We start from the raw sequence: 18,858 nt of genomic DNA, 5'->3' as shown, positions 1-18,858 counted from the left end.
ATACCCTCTGCGTAGCAGATGCTGCCTGTTCCTGAACTGGAGGTACATGACTCTCCTTTAAAACCTGCTTCCTGGTGTGAATCGTGCAGGGAAAGGAAATGTTAAAGCTTCCTTTCCATATGAGTTGAAAATTCATCTGCTGTGAACAGGGCCAATGAAATAGGAGTAAAATTTTCCGGTGACTATTCACCGACTGTGTGGTGTTGCTGTTCTCGTTGTTGAAAACGTGTGTCCAGCCCCAGACATCATCAGTACAGGGTAGCTTTCCTTTTACAATCTGAGCTGCAATACTTTGAGCGGTTCTGACATTTCAAGCCCACTTTACAAAGCTGGTATCATGGAAACGGCAGCGTCTGTGGTTTGCACCACTTCTGATGTCGAGCACAGGAAGAAAAGGCTCTGTATTCTCTAGGGCCTCTGTGGAGGTTGAGTTGTGCAGCTTTTCGAGGGAAGGGCACTGGTCTAATTTAGGGTTTGGTCAACCCACATTGCATGTCAGTTAGCTTGAAACTCGGTACGAAGTTTGCTGAGAAGTGTCAGCCCTTCGTTGCGTTCAGGGCTATAGAAGTGTCTCTTGCTGGCTGACAGTTTTTTGCTTCTGAAACAGGTTTGTTTTACTGTCCGTGCACCCCTCGTTGCTAGTTAGCAGTGGAAACAGTTAAACCATCTGCCACTGAGCACCGCAGGTTTAACAAGAACACATTAATTCTACACCAGATGCAAGGTGACTTGTTAAGTGACCCCCAAGAGAACACAGCGAGGCAGCTAAATCCCATATTTGCTAAGTTGTCATGATGCCAGGTTTCTTTTTTTGATTGCAGTCCTGTCTGAAAGGGGGAAGAAGCCGCCTGTTACGTGACGACTTACCGAAGGTGGTCGCAGGCTCGCCAGTCTTGTACAGTGCGCAAGGTTGGGGAGCCTGAAGTCAGATTTACCTGCAAAAGGCTTGATGTTTCAAGGTTAGATCTGCCCCATGTTTTAATGAGGGAAGCTGGCCAGAAAGCTCATCTAAAATACCAAATTAATGCTAGAGCTGGTAAGTAGTGGTTTTTGTCCGTGCATGCAACACCACCGTTTTTTGTGTGTGCATAGAGCTGATCTGGAGGTTTACGTAGACTTCAGCATGTGCCTCAGTCAGTTCACACTATCGTATTGTAAGGTGTGAACAAATAAATGCTAGTCTCACTCTTTCAATATGAAGGGTGAAGTCAACAAATGGATAGTCAAAATGAAGACATTTAAGAGGATCAGAACAAACTGTTGTTTTAATGTCTCTTCACTGAAAAAGGTAGGGGGAGTTTTGGACGCTAACTTTTTCTGACCTGCGTCCAGACAAGTGTAAACCAAAAGCTTAGCTCTGGGCTGAACTGTTTGTACCTCTCCCCCTACTTCGGGACAAGTGCTCTCTAATGGGAGGGTAACGACTGAAAACTGGTACTGGAGTCCACACAGCAACCACCTGTTGCAACCCATCGTTGAGAGGGAGGAGAGAGGTTTCATTGGTTTGATTTCCCCCCCCCCCCCCTTTTTAAAGCACACAAATCTTTAGCTGGGTATTTTTGATCTCAGTAAAGACATGCAAGTACAGAACCGGCTAGGAGGTTTCGTTATGCGCTCAGGGCTGAAGACCAAGCCATCTGAGACTCTTGCGTGAGTCATTTAAGAAGAGGGCCATCAGTGAAATGGCTCATAGTTTCTGGTCTGCAGATCCATGCATCTTTCGGTCTTTTTCTTCTGCTTTAACAGAAGAGAGTTCAAACAGGATGTAGACCAATAAAGGAGGAAGTGGTAAAAACAGCAGCCTTGTAAAAATTAGGAAACTTGTGGCCCTGACCTGGGACTTGCCGTTTACTAGTCAGTCCAGTGGCTAGGTTCAGTCCTGTCCGTGATCCAGCACAGCAGCACAATTAATAAACATGTGCAATTCATGTGAGGTGAAGAAAATGATGAGAGACCTGCATGGCTCCATTAGGCTGGGCATGTACCCCCTGTACGTGCAGGGCCTTCCAGCCGTGGACTTGGCTTTGTGATTAAACTGGGAGAGGGTGGGAGCCCAGAACTGCAGAGATGACTAACGAGGACTGGGTTGTGCTGGAAGAGACTGGAATTGCAGACGGCAGAGCTGTGCGGCGCGGGCCTGGAAAGTGGTTGGCCCTGCACATCTGGATTGGGGTACGCGGGGGGAGCGGTGGCAGGACACAGCTGGAATTGAAGGCTGCAGGGCAGGTCAGCGCGGAGGCGTGTTGGCAGGGCTGGGCAGGGATCGAGACTGGAATAGCAAGTTGTGCAGGTGTGGGTGGGGTGTGGCAGGGAAGTAAAAGCTGCGTATTGCCTTTCTGGAGAGGGAGTGCTACAAGCTGTCGGCAATATTCAGAACTAACCTGCGTCTCTGAGCACGAGCAGCTTGCTAAATTTGACGGTAAACAGATGAAAAGCAGGACTTGGGCATGGAATTAGCCGTCTTCTCCTTCGAGGCTTGGGGGAGTTGGTTTGGAGACGGGATGCGAATGACCAAAGTGGCACTCTTTGACTTGATGCCCAATAACAGCACTCCCGTGTCGCTTCCAGAAAGCGCAGCAATTAGCACCTGCCTTTTGCCTGCCGTTAAATGCAGTGCATGGGCATCCCCTCAGCAGCGACCACATTGCTGGAGACTGCGCTGCTTCTCTGGCAAGTGGCATCCCCATTGTGGGATGGTTTAGGGAGTTTTTAAGGGCTGGCACACATCTTATGTTCTCACTGGAGAACAGCACCGCGATCGATAGAAAGGCAAATGACACCGACTGTCTGACTGCTTCGGTCTCTGTGTGTGTTGGGAGGAGAGCACGATCTGGCGGGAGTGTCTTAGATCTAACCTCATGGAGAAGTTTTACTGCTCTTCAAGGTGTGACTTGAAACCAGCATGGTTACGCCACGTAGATCCGAATTTACCACCGCGAGCGTCTGCACAGCACGTTCAACTGCTGCAGCTCTGCTGGTGTAACTATCGGATCCTTTCCCCAGGTAGACGAGACCTTGATCAGTAAATACGTTTGCCTTTGAGAGTTTTAGCAGACGTGCGTTGCGGGGAGCGGCGCAGCTCTTGTGTAACATCACACCTTTAAATCCAGCTTAGATGTAGCCAAAGAATTGGGACCGATGAATGCCGTTCCTGGCTAAGACGCTCACTCATAATGCAATCGTGGGCAAGTTGTTGCCTTGCAATCTTATTAGAGGGCAAGGACTGAATACCAGAGTTGATCCTGTTGCTCATCTACCCGGGACAGGATGTGAGGCACATTACTCAGAAAAACAGCTGCTGCTGATCCCTGAATCAATAGAGGACAGCAGGGTTCTTGGTAAAACCTCCAAGTAGGCTGCACAATTTCACAAGCATGAAAGAGAAAAGCAAGCAGAGCTTGAGAAAGTGGTGGAAAGGTTAAGTCAGTGCGTAGCTTCATCGACATTGCTACTACATACATTGGTTGAGATGTCCAAAGGATTTAGGAGCGCGTGTTCTGTTAATTTAAATGGAAGACACTTATCTCAACCACGAAGATTGCGTTTGAAAAATGCCAGCCCTGTCCTTTTCTGCCTGATGGCTCCGGTCCTACCCGTTGATGAACTGCCCACTTGGCATGAAGGGTTCTGCTCGGCATGGGTCTTAAGTATTGTGCATGTCAGTAGTTATCACAATGGTCCTTTTTAAGTGAAACACTGATGGCACAGGGTACAGCAAGCAGAGCAGGCTGCCTCGGGAGTCTGCCTGCCCAGACCCCAATTAGGCTAAATCTGGCCTAAGCCGTCTCGCGCCACGAGAGCTGCAGCCACATCAGTCGGACCTCCGGGCATCGACAAGGATTGTGCAGGGGTAGCTCACACGGCAAAGCCCTGATATGAACAGGGGTTTGGGGGGCTTTTAGGAGACGGGTGATTGTTTCTCTCCAGCGCTTTTCCTCTCTGCAGCTTTGAAGGGTTTTCTGCATCCGCAGCCCCTTGAATCTGCTGTTCTAACATGGCGATAGCCTGTGCCTCTTGGAGCGTCTTTCAGCCTCTCCCTGCTTTCCAGTCCTCATTAAGCCGAGGTCCAGCTCCCAGAGCGCAACCTTTCCTCCTCTCCCCCAACTCGTTACCCAGCCTGTCACTCTTCCCTCGGCTCCCTCGGCTTCAGTATCTCCATGGTAACGCGGGGTAAGGTGACGGGGAGCAGAGAGACGGGCACGCTTCCTGCTCCTCTGTTAGAAGCCCGGCAGGGCCCGGCTTAGATCCGCTCCAGCCGCACGTGCACAGCCGTTCGGGTGCCAGTCCAAGGTTTTCCTGTGCCCTGTTCCCTTTTGGCATGGGTGAGGACGGCAGGCCAGGCCAGCCCAGCTGTTGTCCCAGGCACGTGCGACTCACTGGGGTTCCCAGAGCTGCATGCCTGAGGCCCAGAAATGGCAAAGACTGCTGGTTATCCTGGCTGGGCATTTCTGCAACCCCTCTTACCAGGCCCCCAACCCCGTGGGGAAATCCCACTGAAACCCACTCAGTTCCTGTGAAGAGAGCCATGTTCTTCCTTTCTGGGCAGCCGGAGGCCTGTGCTTGTCCGCTGGCTTCTAATGAAGCCATTTACCCTAAAGGGAGTTGAGCTGCATCTCTTCCCTTGTTGGAGGGGTACCTAGCTCCCAGGTGGGACAAGGGAGGATGTGGCAATGAACGAGTTAAATCCAGGCGCAGAAGGCAGTGAAAATGAGCAGTGAGCTGAAATGGTATTTTGCCTGCCTGCTGGGTAATCCCTCGCGAACGGGACCGCATGCAAAGAAACCCTGCTTGCCCTGCGGAGTTTTTGCTCGGGGCTGTGGGTTTTGCACGTCCCTCAATGCTTTTTGCTTTCCCTCGATGCTGCCTTCGGAGCAAAGCCACGTAAAATACAGGATTCCCTCTAGCAGGCACAGGCAGCATCTCCATGCGCCGATCTCGGGAAAAGGGGTTTTGCGGCCCGTGCTGCGGTGTGAAGCGCGACCCTCCCCGGGCATGTTCCAAGACGCGCGTGGACTTGTTCGCAGCGCGGCAGACTTTGCGCTCCAACGGCCTTGTTATCAAAGGAGGTTTTATCCTTGGCTCTTGATTAAACTGAAGACCCCTCTGCAAAGACGCTGGGCTGCAACCAAAGCTACACGCCATAATGAAGAGAAAATTGCCCTTGAGCACACGAATAAAATTAATTAGTTTTATTAACCCAGTGAATTGGTTGGCTAGGGCATAGGCATTGCTATGCTGATCAGAACAGCGATGGAAAGAAAGCAAGGCCTTGTGTTGGATACTCAAGAGATTTGGAGTGAATTTTTGGCTCTGCCCCCGACTCATGTTGTGATCTTGGGCAAATCACTGGATCTGGCTGTGCCTCTGTTCCCCATCCTTATAATCAGGGGTGATTATTCCTTTGCTGCTTCTACTGATGTGCAAGGTGCTAGTTGCTACAGCAATGAAAAATGGGGGCCTGGAGTAGTTCCTGCCCATGCTGAGTCTTTCCTTTGGCTTCAGTGAGATCTACATTGGGCCCATTTGAGGACCTGCATGGCTGGGTGCTGGTCTGCATCTCTGCCTCCACGCAAAAGCTCCTAAATGAAGTCTGTTTGCAGTTGTGCAACACTATGCATGGACAAGGGAGATGGATTACTTCCTGACCTCCACATTGCATCAGTGAGGTGCCTTGAAGCATGAGATCTGCTTATCCATCCCATGGAGAGTTGCAGAGGATATTAGGGGTATACATTACCCAGGTCCTTGGCTTTAAACAAATGCGGCTACAGGATACGACTGTCAGCTCTTCTGCTGCAAAGGTGCAAGTCCTTGAAGGGATGTCCAGATGACCTTTTTTGTACGATTGCTGAAAGCAAGAGGTTTCAAAGAGCAGGCAGCATTTTTCTTTTTTTTTTTTTTAAGAATATAACTGTACACCTGTCCATTTGCATAGTTCACCACAATTTGACTTGCAGAACCTCAGCCTTCCCTGGAATTAGGGTGCTTTCAAGGCAAGAGTTGGGTAGGACGAACATAACTGTTCACTTGGACCCTCATTTAAGACACGGTGACCTACGGCCTTGGAGACATGCAGCCAGCCCTGTACTGGCCCGGTCGTAGGTGATTTCCCTACGAGGAGGCCTAAAGGCATGCTGTGCTTTACTGCACTGTTTGGTTTTTCTCTCTGAATTTTACTCCGCTGTCCACTTTCTTCCAGTAGATTTTTCCCTGTCCACCTGTGGATTTTAATTCATTTCAGGGTTGCACAAAACCTTTCAATCCCATCAGCCTCCTCCAGAGTCCGTTAACCTCCCAGCAGACGGCAGCTTGTTTTGAAAGCCAGCTTTTGTTCTCCCTCCCCGCAGCACTAATGTGCCGTGGTTCAGCGCTCCCCCCCGCCCCGAGCCAGCAGACCTCGTGTTTGCCTGGAGGTCTCTGCACTTGGTTTCCAAGGCTATTTACAGACCCAGAGGGCCAGGTCCTCAGGACGGTGTGAATCAGCATAGCAGTGATGACTGCAACAGTGACGTACGTGAACACCCATGTTTTTGGGTCCGTATCCAACCTGGCCCCGACTCCGGTCCTTTGCCAGCCTGCCTCTGCAAGGTGCTGAGGCCTTGCGGTGTGCCTCCCTGCTGTGACAGGTGGATCCACAGTGTTTGTTTCCCTTTTTGCTCCAATGCTTCAAACCCCTAATTATGTTCCCCTTTAGCTCCCCGCAGCCGTCTCCGTCTGCGATGGGACTTGATTACCGGTGTTTTCCAATTGTCTCTACTGACTAATGAATGCATTTACATAAAAGCCCTGCATCTGAACCCACCTACACACTGAAGCTGACTGCAAGTTTAGCTTCCTGGAAGGCAAGTCTCCAAAACCTATGAAAGGGGAAACGACGCCCCATCCCTCAGTTTGCCCGTGCAGCTGTGTGACTTCCTCCGCAGGCTGTGAATGCGCTGCTTGGATTATTTGTGACCTGCCTATGAGGCCTTGGCCCTGGTGGCTGCTTTCTGCTTAGACGGTCTCACTTTTTCAGCTGTAAGGCAATGGCTAGGTCTTAACTGGGGACACTGGGATGCGAGGAATACTGGAGCAGCATAATCACAAGCCTTGCATCCTGCGAACCTGCTGTAGGCCGTGCCCCAGGATGTGCGGCTTCCTCCCCTGCTCCGCTCCCAATGCATGTTAAAAACAGGACATGGCTCCTAGCCACAGCGTGTGCAGGTGGGTGATGTGGTACCCATCTATCTTGACAGCTTTGTTAGTGCAAGGAAAAGCAGGGGTATGGGTGCAGGCTTCTAGTCTCCTCTCTGCCATCGCCTCCCTGTATAGCCTAGGGCAAGTCTCTTTTATCTCTCTGTGCCCTGGTTTCCTCGCCCATAAATTTGGGGCAGTAACATGTCTTCACTAAAAGCTCAGTGACTGCTTGCAGAGTGCTCTTAGATAATTTCACAACAGAACGAACCAGAGACGACCAGTTGGATACATCCACTGTTGTGCCCATAATGCCTCAGAGCGGAGATGCCCAGGCTCTTGAGGGATTCCTGCGTAACGCCACGTGCATTTTATTGATTGCACATGGGGGTTACTTAGGAATCAGAACTTGTGGTGGAGGTGAAATCTTTTCTTAGACCAATTAGGTATTTGCAAATATATTTGCAAGCTTTTGGGCACATGGCTTGCAAATAAAGAATTTGTTTGGCAGGGATCTAGTTTGTCTAATAAAAGGTACCACTTCTTCCACGAGTTCTGATTCCTTTTTGCTTGTAGACCGGTATGGCTGTAACCTATGTCTCTGAAACAGGGGGTTATTTAGAGCACTTTCCTGCCCACCAGCTGCCCAAAGGCAGGTGACTCCCCTGCTCCCTTGTGCTGACTTGCTGGCTCGAAGGCTTATTTATTTGTGCTCTGTTCTCCCAGCGGAGCCTTCCCTACCTGCACGGAGGCTTTTACCCTGTGCCACTATAAGCATGTCTTTTTGATGCTTGCAGTGCAAGGGCTTGGCGGGGTTTAAATAAAACCGCGCCTGCATCTCAGCAGCGCCAGTGGAAATGGCTCAAGACGGCCATTCTTTTCTCCCTTGCCATCAGCAGCGGTATCCCAGGCGTGCTCCTGGCAGGGGCTGCGTGGCAACAGCAGATGTTACCGGCCCACCCTCCTGTGGCCGGCGGGCTGCAGACCGAGATCTTTACAGGCAAAACAGGTACGGTGGTAGCGCACGGGCCCCACTGAGAGCAGGAGCCCCCAGTATCTGGTCCATTCTCTAGTCTGAACATCGATCGGTGTATAGGAGCCACTGCCTGCTAGTCACTAAACCACGGAGAGCACTGTGGGTCAATAAATCACTGAAGTGCTTGCTCGCTGGAATTCGAGTATCTGTCTGCCTGTTATTGACTGCTCTGATCTTGGTCCCTCCTGCACCGTACGCCTGCGTGGCAGGCATCGCCTTTCCCAGAGGGACAGCTCGGACCTCTAAGGCTCAGAGTTGGAACAATTCAAACGATAGAAATATTCAAGTGGAGGTAACCAGCCCTCAGAAAGAGGTAAAGCGAGCTCCAGGCTGGTTTAAGAGCCCCCCGGGCAAAGCTCTAGACACCTTCTTCAAGGAAACCTAACGGTTTCCGCAGCTCTTCTTAAGTGCTGCAGGGGACTTAGGAAGTTGTTTGCGTGTTTTTAGGCAAAATTTCCCCGCCACAGTGGAAAGTAAGTACTGCGGGAAGTAATCGTGTGTTTGGAGCCTCTGTCGTACACGGAACGCTAGCAACTGCTCTCGCTAGGACGGAAGGCAAGTAGACAGTTGTGGGACGTTGTATAGCCATAAAGGAGATACTGTGCCATACGTATCCTGTTTCTAAGGTGCCCTGGGCTGGCAAAGCCCTGTATACAAAACGAGGCATTAAATAGGCTTTATTTCTCTTTTCAGATTGTAGCAAAACCAGCCGACGAAGAAAAACACAAGCCTCTCACCGTCCAGGAGCTAAAGCAGAAAATTGATGATTTCAATGCAAAGGTCAAAAGCTGCCTGTTGATGAAGCTGGTATGTATTTTATTTATCCATTGATATGACTTCAAGTATTGACAGCAGGCTGTTAAGCCTGACCGAAGGAAGGAGGTCTCGTTCTAGCCGTCGGCAGGGGGGCATCGCGCTCCATGGACGTGTCCAGAACCTCCGATTTGTGCTGAACAGTAGCAGCACAGGGGTCTTGCTGCGGGGGGGGTGCCTAGACTGCAGAGACGAATGGCAGGTAACTAGCTGTGGCAGTAATTGCTTTGGTCACCACTACAGGGATTGCTTGCCTTGCATCTGAATCCTACTGTGGAAAATGAAGCCTGAACGTGGTGTTTGTGTTAACTCGTGCTATCAAGTGGCTTTCTCCTGAGACACTCGAGAGAGCGGCTGGAATCTAAACGGTCTGATCAGCTCTGCAACCGGGGGGCGTTTGAATCGGGCTTGTACCTGCAGGCTGGATCCAAGGGGGCTTGCGTGTGGGTGGGCCTGTGCGAGAGGAGCCTGGCTTCCCTGGGGCAGAAGCAGTGTCTGTGCCCCACCGCTGTGCCTGGAGTGTGGGGCGCTACTCTGATACTAGTGGGAGCACTGGTGAACCCTGACATGACTTAGACTCCTGAATCCTGCTCGCCTATTGGGGGTCAGTGGGATTTAGGCTCCAGAGTTGCAAAAGCTTTTGAATTTGCGACCCTCTGAGCAAGATCTTGATTCATCAAAGGGCCTGAGCACATCCCTGCGTGACCAGCTGGCCGTTCAGGTCACCCCGAGAAGAAGCCTGGGTCCCTGCTGACACGAATCAGCGGTATGAAATGACGTGACTTCGAGTCCCCTTGGTCCTGATAGTGGTTCCCAGCCGACTGGGGCCAGGGCATGTGTGGGGTGGGAATCGCTTGCTGCTTTTGGTGTTGCTTGGGCCTGACCAGAGTCCCACCAAATCAAATGAATGACTTGTTCACATTGGACATTATCTGAAGTCCACTGATCTGGCCTGTGGGAGTAGAGGGCCTGAAACTCTTTCACTGGCCTTGTATCTAATTGGGGCCCTTTCGTGTTAGCCCCACAGCCATCCAGATGACTGTTCTTGAGCTAATGTGTTATTTTTTTGCTAGGAGGGAAAATCTGCCCAGTAATCTGTGTTCAGCAGATACCAGCAAATGATTTGCCACAAATAGATGGGGCTGTATTGTTCTAGCTCAGATGAGTCATAGTAAAATAGCACCCTCCAGTTCGGCAGCTGTCTCGCAGCGTATTTGGAGAGGCTGGGCCCTTCTGGAAACACGTGTCGCCGTCAAACTTTTCAACAATGTTGTGGAACCCGTCATTAATTTGTCTACAGTTCTAGCCCTTGATTGCAGCCTTGTTTGCCGCTTGGGGGAAAAACAATTACAAATCTGAAGCCCCGGTGATGAGCATGGGGAGTCTGAGGAAATGAGTGTTTCACAAATTGGACCTAATAAAAAGGAGCTAATTCCATAAGCTGTTACAGATCAGAAGGAAGGAACTTCTGAAAAACAGAATTAACGTACGTTTTGGAGAGCAGCATTCAGGTGTTAACTGGTTCAGGAGGGGCGGGTTTTTTTTTTTTTTTGCAATTGCTATTATATGCAAACGAACTTGGAGCCTGTTTTTTACATGAGGACATTGGTTAGAGCTGGGGTGGATAGAAACTAAAGGAAGGAAGAGCCCCGCTCCAGTTTGGGGTGTCTAATGAATTTTTTTTCCTGCTTCCTGACTTTTTTTTCTGATCCATACATCAGCATAATGGTAGCCTGGGTTTTGATGGAGTTTGTGCGGGTCATTTTCTTTTTAGGCAAATGGCAAATCTTTTTTGCCCTTGATCTGTGGAGAAAAAAATCCCACCTCGGGTCACGGTAGCCATTAGCTCACACCACGCAGGGCACCCACATTCCAGCACCTTGAACATTTTGTTCCAGATGGTTTTATAGATCTGCAGAAGTCTGGCACATAGGTGCTGTCTGCTTAGCTGGGATTAGATTTCTCTTTATAGCTTTGCAAGGAGCTAGAAAAGGCTTTTATCTCTAGCTTTGATCCAGATGGTGGAGGTTACAAGAGAGCAGCTGATCCCTTGGAAACGTCCTTTATCCAGGTTTGAAATCTGTTGAATTTTCCACCGTTTTAGACTCCGATTTTTAGCATTACAGCTTGCATCTGCAATTCAGAGTTCTGGTCCAAAGTTTGCATGCCAAGAAACACTTTCTAAACCCATCTGTAGCTAAAGCAGAGAGAAGTGCAGTTGCAAATCGTGCTGTTTTTAATGCTGTTTTTCCAGATTTTTTTTTTCTTTTTTGGGCACAATCAGTTTAAATATGAAGACAGCAAAAAGGCTGGAAAGAATTTTAGGAAATTCTTGAATAGCAAGGATCAGGAAGAATTTTGTAGTGATGGACCCTAAATTGCTAGTTACTTTAACATGACTAATAGGATACTTTCAAGCTGTTAATTGCACAAGCAGTAGGGAAAATTGTCCCTGCCGTAAGCCCACAGGGTCTACTACTGTGTTGAGTGTTCCTGAAGGCCATTCAGCTGGAAAAAGATGCTGGCATTAGCTGCAAACCTGTCATGAGCGTACTCGCTGGAGCTTTGACTTTGATTATCTCCTTCACCCTAGAACGAAGATGGCACCTACACGGGCTTCATTAAAGTGCACTTGAAACTGCGCCGGCCTGTGACGGTGCCAGCAGGGATCAGGCCGCAGTCCATCTACGACGCCCTCAAGGAGGTGAACATGGCCGACATGACAGACAAGAGGACTTCGTTTTATTTGCCGCTGGATGCTGTCAAGCAGCTCCACATCAGCAGCACGACCACAGTCAGCGAGGTCATCCAGGGGCTCCTGAAGAAGTTCATGGTAGTCGACAACCCTCAGAAGTTTGCACTTTTCAAGGAGATGCAGAAAGACGGGCAAGGTGAGCTCACCCCCGGGAGGTCTTAGTGGCAGAGACGGGTCCCCCCCTCCTCAGCTTGGGAAATCTCAGCTGCTTCCTCCCCCAGCCACAGCTGGAAATGGTTCTTATTCTGTGTTGTTGTGCAGGTCACTGCACAGAGTCCTAGTCCCAAAGTACCTAAAGAGACAGGGCAGGTGACAGTGGTGAAAAGGGGAAGGTTGCTCTCCCTGTCTTTGAACTGAGAACTGGAGGAAAGATGAAGTATCCTGCCCCTAGTCGCAAGGGGTTTGAAGGAAGCTGGCGCTTGTCTCTCTGGAGTCCTCCTCTGGTGCCTTTAACCATGTGGCCCATCCTGCCTGGCATTCCCAGATGCAGAATTTCCATAGGCAGCACTTCCCAGGAGAAGAGCTGCCATGCTACTTGATGTTCTTGCCAAAATGCTAGCCCGGGAAGAGCCACAGTTGCCCCATGGCCTTCCATCCTGACCTGAACTAACTATCGCTGCAGATCCCACGTTCTGTCGGAGCCAGGGGTGTTAAACGCTGGGGTCCTGGCCCCGTTCTGAGGTAGATAACCAAGTGTGCCTGACCCCAGTTCCCTCTGCTCTACCCATTAAGTTTTCCTTCCCTTGCTGCACAATTCAGTCATGTTCACGACTCAGTGCAATGTCACTGTGAAAGGGGAAGCAGTTGCTGTCTTGCCTATGGTGTATATACGAGTGCATGAGCTTCAGGATGAAAGGCGCATACATGGTAAAAATTATGAAGGACAAAAAAAACCTTTGCCAGGTATAGACAGTGTTTTGTAGCACAGTAAATCCCGGATAACTTTTACTGTCTTTCCCTGTGTGGTAAGAACATCTCTGTTTTGGCCCTCATTGGCTACCGCAGTAGGACTTGCTCAAGGATAAAACTCAATCTGCACATGCTGATATTAATTTCATGCCTGTGCCAGCAGCTTACTGGTGCATAGATGAGATCTAATTTCAAGCACTCAGACTTGAGTTACGGGGTCTCGTGTCAAAGCAGATGCAAAGATGGCCACCTTTTGCGGAGCGTGAGGTGGGGTAGTGGCAACCAGGAGATGCTGCTTCCCGGTAGCGCGATGCACCTGCCCTTACAAACAGGAGCTCGTGTTAAGGTGTCATTACAGAGTGAAGCTGGCCTTAATGAACACCCCACTTTGACTTCTCCAGCCCCACTGTTCACTGTCACCTCATTTCCCTCTCCCGCGATTTCCCCAGTCCGCCATCACCGATGCAGCGGGAGCACTGTCACCAGAAGCTGCACCACTTTGGCTCTATAGATTAGTTCTCGGCCCATCAGCTGGAAGGTAAAATAACTTGGGACCCCAAAGGAGTCGGATGCCCCACACCCATTGCAATTTGGAGGGAGTCTCGCTGTTCCTTATCTTCTCTAATTCTCCTTGCCCCGTGATTCCTGCGCTCAGCCTGAGACTTGGAACCGGCTGCCTAAAGTTAAGCTTCTGAATCCTAGTCTGGGAGCCTAAAAAAGCAGCCCAATTTCAGAAGGGTGAAGCCCAGAGACACCAAGGGAAACACTGGATCATCCACCTTTTTTCTGAAAATCAAGCACCTATTTAAGCACCCTGGCAAGGCTTTGTGGGCTGCATTCGCTTCAGCCACCCAGTCCTGAGAGCCATGACCTTGAGGACTATCCATTAAGCTTGGTCGTATGTTCAGGTTGAAGTGGAAGGAGATGGAGTGTAGTCAGGCTGAGGACACAAGTGCTTGATGTGGATGGGCTGCCCTGGCAACAAGGGAGTTTGCATGAGGCTACTAGCTTGAATGGCACCGGCTGTACAGGTGAAGCCTGTCCATGCTTGGACTCTGTATACCTGCACCGGTTCAACATGTTCATTTTGCAGACAAATTCATGTTCAATCTTACATGGCAACTTGGCATCTGATGCATTTCTAACAACTTCATCAGTAGCTGGTGCTGCCTTGGCCCTTACAAGCCCGTCCCCTGGAGAAAGGCCACCCTAGGGTGGCCCTTAGTCCTGAAGTCTGGCTCAAGACGCCATAAGACTGATGTTGTTTCCAGACCGTTGCTCTGCCCTCACTTCCAAAGGTTCATTGTGAATCTCTCTCTTCTCTCGCAGTTCTCTTCCAGAAGCTCTCTCTAACAGAGTACCCCTTGTATCTCCGGCTGCTGGCTGGCCCCGACACAGATGTGCTCAGTTTTGTACTGAAGGAAAACGAAACGGGGGAAGTTGAGGTATGTCTAGGACTCGCTGTCACTTGGCTGTTGCACAAATGTTAACCGCTTGACAAAAAACCGTGGCGGTGTTAAACAAACCTGTATGATTTACTGCAGCAGGAGCCCTGTTGGAGGGGGACAAGCGATAGCATTACCATTTCTATCGTCCAAAAATGCTGAATTGGACAACTGTCTTTTGCGGGGGGGGGGAATATTAAGCTGATCGAAGGATCCCTGTGTTTTTTCAGAACCTTTGACCCCCTCCATTTTGTTACTCCAAACTTGCCCTGGGTTTTGAGAACAAAGGTAAATTTAAGCTGTAAAAATGCTGAGGCCGGTTTGATGTTTTGAGACGATAATCTGCGTGTGTTTGTTTATGGAGCTAAGCTAGGCCGCCTCACGGTTCATCCACCAGGATTAGATTAACTAAAATGCTGCCAGAACTAAGCCACTAGTTTAATTTGAGAGGGGTCAGGTCAGCGATGCGCAGTGTAATGAATCCACAGCCACTTAAGGCTTCAGCTGCAATTATGGCAACTCAGAGACAGGCTGATTAAACCATGGGAATCCGCTAGTTAAGCTACAGGAGATGCACTCTTGGCTCCCACATGACAGAAGAGTGCATGACGCATATCTGAAATGCAAAACTTTTAAACGGCGTGGTTCAGCGACGATACCTTTTTAATAAGAGGTATCGTCGCTGAACCCCGCGTTTTAGAGTTTTGCATTGCTTTTTCTCTCAGACCAGAACGGCTACCAAATACGCCCTGGACACGCTGGAACACTTCAGTGGTGCCAAAAAAGCTCCTCCGCTGCAGTGTGAAAGAGGAGGTATGGCAGGGAGGCACCTGATAGAGCAACTGGTTCAGAGAGGCAGGAGCTTTCACAGGCTGCAGCTTGCTTCATCAGATGCGAAGAGCATGCCTCAAACAGAAATGCAGCCCTCTCTTCTGCCTTGATGACACAGCCAACTCCCTCTCGAGAGAGAGAGAGAGAGAGAGAGAGAGAATAAAAGTTGCTACGTACATTGGCCCAATATTCCTGTGTGATATTGCACGGAGCCCAACTCTGCATGCAAGGTGACAGCCAGGCTCCCAGGCTGCTGCATTAAAGCATTTGCATTGCAAATGTGATATTCAGTGAGAGCATCATAAGAAAGATTGATCCCTGCTGGCTCCACTGCTTGTGGGGGACTTCACGGTCCCTCGGTGTTAGGACATGGGTGATCGGCACTATTGTCTCCATCCCTTTGGGGACCTGACCCCTCTCTCATTGGGGAAAAGTCTACGTTCAACCGGAGAACTTGGGTTTTGCTTGGGACTGCAGTCCCCTGATGGGTTCGCCCCTCGGGGGGGTGTTGTACCGGAGAATCCTGGCGCTCCATCTCCAGGCGTTGAGATGAGGCATAAGTAAAACTGAGGTAACTTAAAACATCTTCCCTTCACTCCCTTCAGTTGTGAGTGCAGACTTGGAGGAACTAGAAACCCCAGCCCATAGCTAAGGGAAACTTTGCTCATTTTTGCTTGTCTTTGCTTTGTCTGCAGTGGGATGCATTCTCCATTCCAGAACTACAGAACTTCTTAATGATACTGGACAAAGAGGAAAAGGACAAAATCCAGCAAGTACAGAGCAAGTATGGCAGGTTTAAACAGAAACTACAGCAGACCTTGAAAGAAGCAGGAGGAAAGCCCGGATAACCCACACGGAAAGCACATGCAGTATCAGACTAAGCTAGGTAGTTTTTTTTTTTTTTTTTTTTTAACCAAAAAAAAAAAAAAAGACACTTCTCAGGACACCTCAAATTGGTCTCTCTCGCTCTCTCTGTCTCTCCCCCTGAGGACTGGCATGCATGCCACCCAGAGACAAGTGTTGCATTTCTTTTCCTTCTCAGATTTTTATTGCTGGACCTCAGCCAGTCAAAGAACAGAAAGCCTATGCTTCAAATCTGTAGGCCCTCAACAAACCAAATACAGCTGCTGCTTAGCTTTCATTCCTTGCATCGGATCACCAATCGGAGAAACTTCACAGTAACTGCCCAATGTTAAATAAATAGGGACACCTAGTCATTGCTTTCTCGGGCACTTCCTTCAGCCATCTCCCAACACCCGGCCTGTTGGTTTTGCTCTGAGGTGCTGTGGATGCATCGTGCATGTGTGCGTGTATTGTGTCACTCCAGTGGCAGGGCACCCCACGCAGGAAATTGCAGGCAGAGCAAGGAGGGTTGTTGCACCAGACCATGTGGAAGTTGCAGCTGCAGTTGATGCCAAACAGATGGTTGCACACTTTTAAAACCTACTGAAAAGGTCATCGGATGCCAAGAAGGCTCCAGCTCTACAGCAGTCTCTCCTATAGATGTTGCTGTGACTTAGGGAATGCTTGTTCTAGGGAAAGACTAATTTTTGTTTTTTAAATAAGAGTCAGTCGGAGGAGGAGGAGGAAACTATTTGATTGGGCCAGTCAGTCTGCGGGAGGGAGCAGGTGTTCTCCAAAGTTTAGCTTGGTCATTCTCTGCCTTGCCAGGCTCCTGAGCAGCAAAAAGGGGGACCAGTCTTTGTACAGATTTCCATCTGAAAAGTAGGATCCTGGTGAAGGTGTGGGAGACTGGACAATGGCTCTGTACCAAACCCTCAGCCATAACTACCAGATGTGCTGATAGGCTCAAAGCTCCTCCTAGCACAAAGCACACTCTGACCAGGAGCTGTGCCCAGCTTGCTGCGGCCCCTTGCTGTACTACAGAGGGTCTCCTTCCCACTTAGCCTGCTGTCTCCTGCTGCTTGCCTCCCACTCCCCCCTCTTCTGTCCCCCGTTTACTACCTCTGCTCCCTGCACTCATCCCTTGCACTTCACCATCCTCCCAGCATCCCACCTTCCAGCTAGGCCTCCTGCCCTGCTCTGTGCTCGGAGCTGGGAGAATATAGCAGGACCTGCCTCAAGGCTCATCACTGGCAGCCACATGCATGTTCCTTCCTGAGAAGTGCTTAGCTTGGTGCCCATGGGCTCTGCTGCAGCTGGAGGCGAGGCGGCCCCGCATGCTGCAGCGCAGCTCTAGGCTAAAAAGTGAAGTCGGAAGCATCTTAAAGGGACACCAACTTATTTACACTTCTCTGCCTGGAAAACTTTAACTTATGAATCTTACAGTTACAACTTGTAACTGAAAGGTGACTTTTTCCAGCATTTGCACATAGTGTAAAATCTGAGTGTCAAGTCCCTTTCACGCTCTCCCTCCTCTGCTTGTGTCTTTGACATGGTAATAAGGAAGAAAGAGAAAGGAGTGGGGGAAGTGCAAAATGGCATGGAGAGAGAGAGAATCTGAAAGGACTTGGTCTGATTTGATTAACTAAAGTGTCCCTTTAATGTTGTTCAGGAGGAAGGAGCAATTCCAGATCAGGGGCCCGGCTTGCTGGATGACAACAGCGATGGAAGTCTAGTTCAAGAATCTCAAATTTACCTCAGTGCCTTTTTTTGTTTTAAGCTGAAAACTTAAAGCTAATGAGGCCCATCAGTGGGAAGGGCTTTTCTAAAAGGCCCTGCCATTTCTCCCCCACCCCACCCCACCCCTTTCCTAAAGTACTGTTGGGCTGAGGCTGCTCATGTCTCCCAGGGGGAAGGGAGGAATCCTTACATTTTTGCCTCCAGGTGAATGCACCTGGGGCTTGTGCTTTTGGGTTTCCAAGACCTGAGAGAGCAACTGTCCCACTTAGCAAGCTCGCCAATAGCAGAGATGCCACATAGCGCCAGCGTAGGCTCCAGCCAGTCGTCTGGACCAGTCTGATGCCAGGGAACACAGTGCCAGGAGGGGGATCCTGGGTGACCTCTGGCAGCCTAAAGGGAGCATAAAGAAATCCAAAGCTCTGTGGGCAAAATGCTTAACTACCTCACGAGGCCATGGTGAGGTAGGTAAGTAGTTAGCACTTATAGACTTGAAAGCACTGTACAAATCTCGACGGAGCAGAAGGAAGCACACTGTAAAACACCACTAGTTCTGAGAAGCAAGATCCAGATTTTTTTTTTTAAAAAAAACAGAAGCCCTTGTCATTTTTCTGGCTAACAGTTGTCAGAAGTTTTATGGATTTTTTACTAGTTTTTCAGTGACTTCCCCCCGTCTGGGACCCCAGCATGTCTTTGACGTTTTGTAGAAGGCATGGCTTCTTATGCAATTACCGTGAATGCTGCTGCAAACCTCCTGCAGAAAGGGGGGCTTTTTCTTTTCTTTTCTTGTTTTTCTTATTTTAAGATCTGGGGCATAAGAAGAACAGGTTAGTCCTGAAACCAAGCCTTCATGGTGGTAACGCAGGCCCCTTCCTTAAGCGCAAAATACTGCTGGCAGTGCCTTTGGTTAGTATTGTGTTGCCTAGTATGCGTGTGAATTTCTTTTTTTTAAATGTCCACTGTAAAACATGTAAAATACCATGTATAGATTGGAATAGCAAAGCTTCTGTGGCAAAGTGAAATGCATTTTTGCAATGCTGTAATTTATTTTTATTACTCCCTGTTAATTACCTATGGCATTTTTTTTTTTTAAATGCCACTCACTTTCAGCTTTTTTGAAAGTTCTGAAACCCGTCCCTCCCATACAGACAGTGTAAACAAGCAAGCCAATAAAACTTGGTGCAAAAGTTCGCTCTGGTCCAGTTCGTTTAAAATGGTTTTGCGCCCTCCTGTGGAATCTGCTTGTCTTTTGCACAGTGTTTCAAGGGAATCTGTTCTTGTCAAATAAAGCTGTCATGGTTCTAAACTTACAAATA

At 49.4% G+C, this 18,858-nt stretch overlaps 1 protein-coding gene across 1 annotated transcript in view; it reads left to right on the top strand.

The window, feature by feature from the left end:
• RASSF5 (Ras association domain family member 5) overlaps positions 1-15,862 on the top strand; it is a 35,985-nt gene extending 20,123 nt beyond the window's left edge. Inside the window, exons 2-5 of the mRNA XM_019546523.1 lie at positions 8,903-9,016; positions 11,616-11,913; positions 14,016-14,131; positions 15,658-15,862. Coding sequence (XP_019402068.1) covers positions 8,903-9,016; positions 11,616-11,913; positions 14,016-14,131; positions 15,658-15,810 — 681 coding nt within the window. The 3' untranslated portion in view covers positions 15,811-15,862. The remainder of the gene's footprint in view (positions 1-8,902; positions 9,017-11,615; positions 11,914-14,015; positions 14,132-15,657) is intronic.
• Positions 15,863-18,858: the final 2,996 nt, after the last annotated feature.

This window comes from Crocodylus porosus, unplaced genomic scaffold (assembly GCF_001723895.1).
Source record: "Crocodylus porosus isolate Cpor-Errol unplaced genomic scaffold, CroPor_comp1, whole genome shotgun sequence".
Taxonomy (NCBI): Eukaryota; Metazoa; Chordata; order Crocodylia; family Crocodylidae; genus Crocodylus; species Crocodylus porosus.
The sequence above is the reverse complement of the archived record's forward strand: the minus strand, read 5'-3'. Positions and strand labels throughout refer to the sequence as shown.